Source organism: Alligator sinensis, unplaced genomic scaffold (genome assembly GCF_000455745.1).
Source record: "Alligator sinensis unplaced genomic scaffold, ASM45574v1 scaffold369_1, whole genome shotgun sequence".
Taxonomy (NCBI): Eukaryota; Metazoa; Chordata; order Crocodylia; family Alligatoridae; genus Alligator; species Alligator sinensis.
The window spans coordinates 132,254-139,560 of record NW_005843421.1 but is presented as its reverse complement, the minus strand read 5'-3'; the positions used below and the strand labels follow the sequence as shown (position 1 = coordinate 139,560).

Here is a 7,307-nt window from a genome sequence, read left to right as displayed (position 1 = left end):
GCCCAGTGCTTATTGGTGTACATTAATAGCATGTGTAGACATGCCCATCTTGTACTAGAGCCCATAAACCATGACTTGAGGGAAAGGGCTGGGTAACAGAGGACTTGTCCCACTAAGAGGAGTCAGTCAGCCTTGCTGAGGAGCTGCAGCTGTGTAAAGGCTGATGGCTTCCCAGTGGCTCACTGGGAATCAAAAACCCCAGCAGAGAAATGTGGAGGAGATGCATCAGAGATGGAAAAATATGTGGTGGGAATGCTGAAGCTAAAGCAGACCCCTCCCAGTATCCAGGACAAAAAGGATTTTGTTTACTTACTTTATTTGTTAAAATCTGTATATTATGGGGCATCCTGAGACACACTCCAAGGAGCAAAGGCCAGTGGGTTCAAAAGACTAAGGCTTACTGAGAAATGGTCAGGGAAGGGGCAAAAGCCTTGTTGAAGAGGCCCTGAGGTGGCAACCTGCTACAGGCTGTCAGTAGGGATCAAGTAGGAGCAGTGGTCAGAGAGGTAGGATGCTCCAGCGAAGATGATCAGGTACAGACTGCAGGCCTACAGGAGAGTTTGCACTGGTGCCTTAAGTCACATTGGATGTTGTGTTGTCCTCAAATCTTCCTTCTGGCACAATTATCTGGCCGGCTGCAGATGAAGTGTCTCTCTGAGGAACACCTGGCGCTGCTGATATTGTTATTATTCATGTAGGCGCAGTGTCCTTCCCCTGTGATCTTAAACCTGCAGTGAGCAGCAGCAGAACTTGTATCAGATTCATTCCTAGCCACATCCAGAGAGACAGCACAGGGCAGTGGAGTAGGACTCAGCATCTGGGTTTGAGCCCAAATTCCCTACTAGGGGACTGTCCACACCTCTGCCTTGGGGTGAGATGGAAGGGTATTCCCAGCTACTCCTAGGGTGGCCATCATAGAGGACATTCTGGTTTTCTGCTACTTTGTTCTTTGTCCTTTTTTGATACAAAACCCAATATCCTTATGTCCTCTATTTTTCTCTTCAAGCTTCATATCAATAGAGGACAGAGGACAACCGGACTGTCTTCTATGCTGGTCACCCTATGGGAGCTGCATGAAAACAGGAGCTCCAGCCAGGGCCTGCATGATCAGCTAGTATGCTCAGAGCTCACAACATATGTGAAGCTCTGGCAGGAGCTGCCCTGACATGGTGGGGAGCTCAGAGAACTTGCTGCCCATGTGTCACACAGCTGAAGGAGGGTGATTGCACCCCCTCACCAGGATCCTGGATCTGCCCAGGAGCAGGGACTCTCCCCTGTGCTTGGGTAAGTTGCTCCTGTGCATGCCATGAGAGGGTGGTGATGTGTATAAAGCCTTCCCCAAAATGAAATTTCCATCCTAGGGGAAATCCCAGCATTTTGGCTTCTCTTCCCTCCAAAATTGATAGGGTTTTTTTTTCCATATCTCAAGTTTCTATAGAATTGAAATGCCAGGAAGGGCATAAGGGGAGGATAACAAGCCCACCAAAATGATAAAAACCAACTGCAGAGCTGCTGGCATGTGTCACAAGAGTTATAGCTCCTAGTTCCTGGCTGCATCTCCTGTGATGCACTGCAGCCACTTGGTCACTTGATGGGGAAAACACATTTATGAGGGAGCTCTGCATCCAGGGTGGCCAGGTGATGACCAGGTCCCATAAAGAGGAGCAGGGTCGGAAGGACTGCACGTTGCAGTTCCTGGGATGCACTGCCGGGTCAAGCCAAGATTGACTTGAGTTGACATGAAACAAAAGGCTCAGTTAAATTTTCCTGATGGAAACTTTTGCTCAAATGGCATTTCCTTCTTCTCAAGTAGTTTTACTTTTGGCAAAACCACAGTTTCCAGAGGGGAAGAATTTAGCCACAGTTCACCCACCAGCTCTACTTCAGCCATTACTGTTAACCTAGCAGGGGCAAGTGGCTGCACCATGGTTTAATTCCAGCAGTAAAGGACCTTGCTTTCACAGAGACCTTTGCTCATGCTGGGAAAGCAAAGAAGAAGAGCAGACGTACAGGTCATTGAATAGGATTCCACTGGTCCATCTCCAGGCCTGGCTTGTTGCCCTGTGGAGGCCGATCCAGTAGTGAAGGGGGCCCACGTAACGCTGCATGAATGTCTGGAAGAAAACATCACATGCATTACATGCTTAGTTCCAGCAATGTTGTGCCCTGTACCCTCCACTGAGACCAGGCTTTTTGTGCTGGGGGTTGTACAAACACAGAGGAAGGGACAGATTCTGCCCAAAGAGCTCACTGTCTGAGCAGATGGGGCAAAAACATTTTTATTAAAAACTCTCTCTCTCTCTCTCAGTGGGAAAATATTTTTTCATTTTCTGAAAATTTGTGGGAAAAAGGAAACCATTAAAAAAATGTCAAACCTGCTCTCCCCTTTTTAAGCATTTCCCAAGTTTCATAGAATCATAGAAAATGAGGATTGGAAGGGACCTCAGGAGGTCACATCTAGTCCAACCTCCTGCTCAAAGTAGGACTATCCCTGGCTAAATCATTCCAACCAGGGTTCGTTGAGCCAGGCCTTTAAAACCTTCAAGGATGGAGATGCTACCACCTCTCTAGGTAACCTGTTCCAGGTTTTAAGGTTTTAAGGCTATTGATTTTAATTTAGTTTTAATTTAATTTAATTTAATTTAATTTTAAGGATTTTAATTTTTCCAAGTGCAGCATGTCAAAAGCCAGAAGTCAGCTCTCCTGCCCACTCTCCTGCCCTGCCAATATTGAATGAGCATTTGTTGCTGAAATGAGAGGAGAATGTTTCAGTGGAACCAACTTTTTTTCTCAATAAAAATGTCAGAAGAAATGTCTTGCCCTCACTGGAAGTTTCCATTTTCCTACCAGCTCCAGAGGGAATTTGCTTCCCTAAAACCAGGGTCCACTTTTGACTTTCTGGGAGCTTTTGGTTCTGGTATAGCAGACTCTATGGCTAGGATGTCCCTAGCTCTGGTACAATAAAACTGCAGGTATTTTTTCCTTACCAGTTCAGCTGGGGAATCAATCACACCCAGGGAGGCTCCAAGTGAAATGCAGTGACTTTGACTCAAGTTCCAGGACTCTTTAGTCTCTGAGAAGAAGAAACATTTCCCTCGATATCCGACCCATCTGTCTGGACAGGCAGCAGTGCAAGAAGGCGGACAAGATGGGCAAGGGGGATCTTTTTTCTCTGAAAGCAGAGAAGGAACACAATGGTAAGACATGAACCAACCTCTTCCTGGTGCCTGTATCTGAGCTGCAATCTCCACTAGGGAAGGGACTAGGACCCATCACTTCCTTACACATCCAGGGTCCTGCAGGAAGCAGGAACAGAGGATGCTGGGGTCAAGATGGTGCCATGACCAAAGCACCCTTTTTACCTTCAAATGCCTTTCTCAGCCCTGTGAAGTTATGGCCAGTTATGATGAAGTTGTGACAGGCTGGGTAGCCCAAATGGCAAGGCCAAAATACAATTAAAAAATGTTAACTTCACAGCCAGAGGTAAAAATCATGAGGGGTTGGGCACGTTGGCATGAACGCTCCACAAACCCGCAAAATGTCCTCTCTCCAACAGGGTTTATTCCAGGTGTTTCCATGGTGGCTGCCATAGGGAACTGAACCAGGACCCTCCAGAGATAAGAACATCGCCTGTTAAAGGGCAGAGTACATCACGAACAATTGGTGCCTCCCAAGACTGGGGGGGCACCATCTGTAGGTGGCAGCATTGGCGGTGAGCGGGGACCTCCCACAGATGCCGGCAACGGTGTCAGTGGTGGGGGGTGGCAAGCAGGAACCACCTGCAGACACCAGAAGCGGTATCAGCAGCGAGCAGAGAACAGCAAACAGGGGCTGCCTGCAGGCACCAGTGTCAGCGGTGTGGGGGTCGGTGGCCAATCTCCCCTCTCATTTCCTCCTGTGCATTGCCTATGGGGTACATAGTCACACCTCCCCTGCTGGCCATGCTAACAGACTCCTACCCCTGAGGGGGACCACATCATGAACCCAGAGGTCAACATTCAGGAGAGTGAAGAAATCCCTAAAATATAGAGCTGAGGCCCGTGGAGACTTCATACCCCCAATGCATGCACCTATTAAACATGGACAGAGATGTCAGCATGTGCTCAATAGCTAAAAGAGCACATTGGGGCATGGAGCTGGCTCTGTGCTCCCTGTATTCTGGGGTAATGCAGAGATCTGCTTAGCTACTCGTGCCATTTAGAGCAACCTCATGCTCCTGAGGGAATCTGCTCTTTTCCTTAGTCTGTCCAGGGACACCTTTGTCATCACAGTGCTTCTGAAAGAATAAGGAAATTTAGACGTGTTCCCAAGGTCAAGAGATTGGTGCACTGGTGAGGCCACACCTGCAGTGGCAAGCGTTGATCCTCCTGGATCATGGCGTATGCATGAGGCCACCCAGACCTTCGATGCATATGCCTGAGCAGGAATTTTGGAGGAGTGGAGGGTGATTGGTGCAAATCAGAAAGATAAAACTCATCCTCTTTGTTTACACACCCAATAACCATCCATTAATCTAATTAGGGAAAATTAGAATAATGAAAGGATGAGAGAATTTTAGAGAGGTGCTGGGAGTCAGGCTGATGCCAACACTTCAGAAACGGCGACAGTAAGATTTAAAGTTAAACTGTGCTGTACTAAGACATGGCTACTACTTCAGTATGTGGGCTTCACAGTCCTCAGGCCTAGGAGTAAGCAGATCTGTTTACAAGTTAGCAGGGAAGGGGCTGGGTATGGAAGCCACTCCTGATACTCAAACCTAAAGTAGCTGAAGCAGCACTGGGAACGGGATCATGCCCTGCTTCTTCTGAAGCAGGGAATCTCAACCAAGGTCTTTTGAAGCATGTCACCACTTATAATGAAATAAACCAAGTATGAAGAGCTGAGCAGATAAGCACAGGTTCTGACTTGTCCCTCCCTGGCTGATTCCCCATCCCCACTGCTTGGCCCTTCTGCAAGGAGGTAAGCACTGTAACATGGAAATTAGTTTTTGAAATTGGGTACCACTCAATTCACAAAAGTTATGGAGAGGTGCCTTGAGTCCAGGGAGGGGGGCCTTGCGTCCAAAAAGGTTGAGAACCTCTGTGCCAAGGTGAGGAGGAATCAAAGAAAAAGGGATGTAGGGGCTGTGGCAGAATGCCACCTCTGTCTCTCCCCAACAACTCTGCTATGTGACAATTTGGTTAACATGGTCATTGCAAAGGGCAGATATCCCATGGGCTCTTTAGGTCACTCTGAGTTGTAACCTGAGTTGGATGCATTCCTGAGGGAGGGGGAAACCTGCTCCCTCTGCTTACGGTACTGGCATCACATACCTGAGTGAGGAGCTTGGGCTCCCTATTGTTCTGAGCAATGCCAGTATCCCTGGCAACCAGTGATGCATTTCAGATTGGTTGGCTGACAGCCAACAGGTGCTGGCCTCCATTGGACGAGGTAAACGAGGTCATAAGGGCTATATAAGTTAAGGACTGCCCAGGAGGAGGGGCAGTAGCCATGATGAAAACAGAGAGAGAAGAGCTGGGCCATCTGAAACTTGCCATCTCTCTTGCAACTTATGATCAATGAACTGCCTGCCTCCAGAGGGAATCTTCACCTGCCTCTGGATGATACTCGTGAGTAATCTACCTGAGAACTAGCTATCTAGCTTGCAGTAACTCAGATGCGTGATCAAAGGCTACCCAGCCACTCTGTTTGCTCTATGGGATTTCTCTGATATTGCTCTACCCTGTACTCTATTCCAAACCTACTCCTTGTAACCAATAAAGATCTCCTTTGTACCTAGCGTGGGAGACTTATTGGGAGAGGGGCTAGATTATGCCTTGGGTCCCCTTGGTTCAGCTGACTAAGGGAGAGCACTGTTTGTGCTTCAGACTAAGAGAAGCACCCCAAGTTCTTGAAGTGGGTCGAGTACACTCAAGGGCTACTAGGCCTGTGTTTTCCAGGGGGCACAGAGCCAGGATCAGTCCAGACCCTGGGTTGTGGCGGCATTACCCCCAGGCTAGTGGGTGTGCTCCAGAAAGGGGGTTGGCCAGATGTGAGGCACCCCCAGGGAGGCATTTGGAGCCTGGAAGGTGAATGGGCACAGTGAGGTGGGTGGCTCAGTGCAGGAGCATCCCCTACTGGCCTGCCACAGTGTGTGGATCCAGGCACCCTGACCAAGAGCTATTTGTTATGGGGTGATCGAGAGTGTGAGTATCTAGTGCATTCTGTGTGACATTCCTTGCTTCCTAGGCCTAGAGCAAAGTGAGTGTAAGATAAAGCTGCTGGGAGGCTGTACTCATTTCTATCAGGGAACCACACAGGGCCTGGTCTAGCCACAGGGTACGCCAAGAACCAAGGTAAATCAAGAATCTGTCGCTGCCCAAGTATCAGAATGGAGCAACTAAGTCTGAATCCCCAGGCTTGTTGTAGCTCAGGCCCTCCCCCAGTTAAGGGCTTAACTTAAAGTCACAAAGCAGCTCTCTTTTTTTTAACTTGACTCTTAAAAGGGCATTTCTTACTTCGCTGCTAACTGCAAGGAAAAAGAAATTTAAATTTATTAGTAATAGTGTATAGGTTACCATATTTTTCTGCATATGACACATCCCCATGTAAAATGTGCATCTTGCTTTTTGGAAGACAGAATGTAGAAATTTTTTTTCCAGAGCTATGTGACACTAAGTCCTCCTGGGAAAATAGGGTGTGTCTACATGTGTATGTTTACTGTGCAGTAACCAAATTCACTGCACAGTACAGGCACGTATATACATGTGCCTGCCTGTACTATGCAGTAAATATGGCAATGCTGACTTGGTAATAAATTTGATGCCTGCATCATGCAGGCATCAAATTTACACCTGATTAGTCACTGTGCAGTAATGCACATGTAGGCAACTCACTGCACAGTAACACTGGAGCGTTAATGCACTTTAATGTGTAGATGGCAGCCTATTCCTGCTTACTGCACAGTAATTTACTGTGCAGTGAATTTAAGCCAGCGTAAATATACATGTAGACATGTCCAGTAGGGGAGTGCGAAATTGGCCTTATTCGATTTGGATTCAGGTTCTGTCCCTGATTTGATTTGGCCGAATCCAAATCTGAAGATTAGATGTTGATTCAGAGAATCAGCGATTCGGACACATACACTGCTTTAAATGTTTTTTCTACATACCTTGAGGTACCAGGCATGGCTCATGATTGCTGTGATGCTGGGGAAGATGGAGCATCCCACAGGAGCGCGGGGGGGCACCCCGCAAGATCAGTGGTGAACCTGGAAGTGGACTGCAAGTACTTCTGGTCCACTTCCGGATCCACCAGAGAGCGTGTGG

At 47.8% G+C, this 7,307-nt stretch overlaps 1 protein-coding gene across 1 annotated transcript in view; it reads right to left on the bottom strand.

Annotated features, from left to right (window-relative positions):
• Positions 1-345: 345 nt before the first annotated feature.
• Positions 346-7,307, bottom strand: part of LOC102375760 (early activation antigen CD69-like) — a 15,129-nt gene continuing 8,167 nt past the window's right edge. Inside the window, exons 5-7 of the mRNA XM_006038653.2 lie at positions 2,988-3,172; positions 2,011-2,114; positions 346-728 (exon numbers count right to left, since the gene is read on the bottom strand). Of these exons, the coding sequence (XP_006038715.2) occupies positions 602-728; positions 2,011-2,114; positions 2,988-3,172 (416 nt within the window). The 3' untranslated portion in view covers positions 346-601. The remainder of the gene's footprint in view (positions 729-2,010; positions 2,115-2,987; positions 3,173-7,307) is intronic.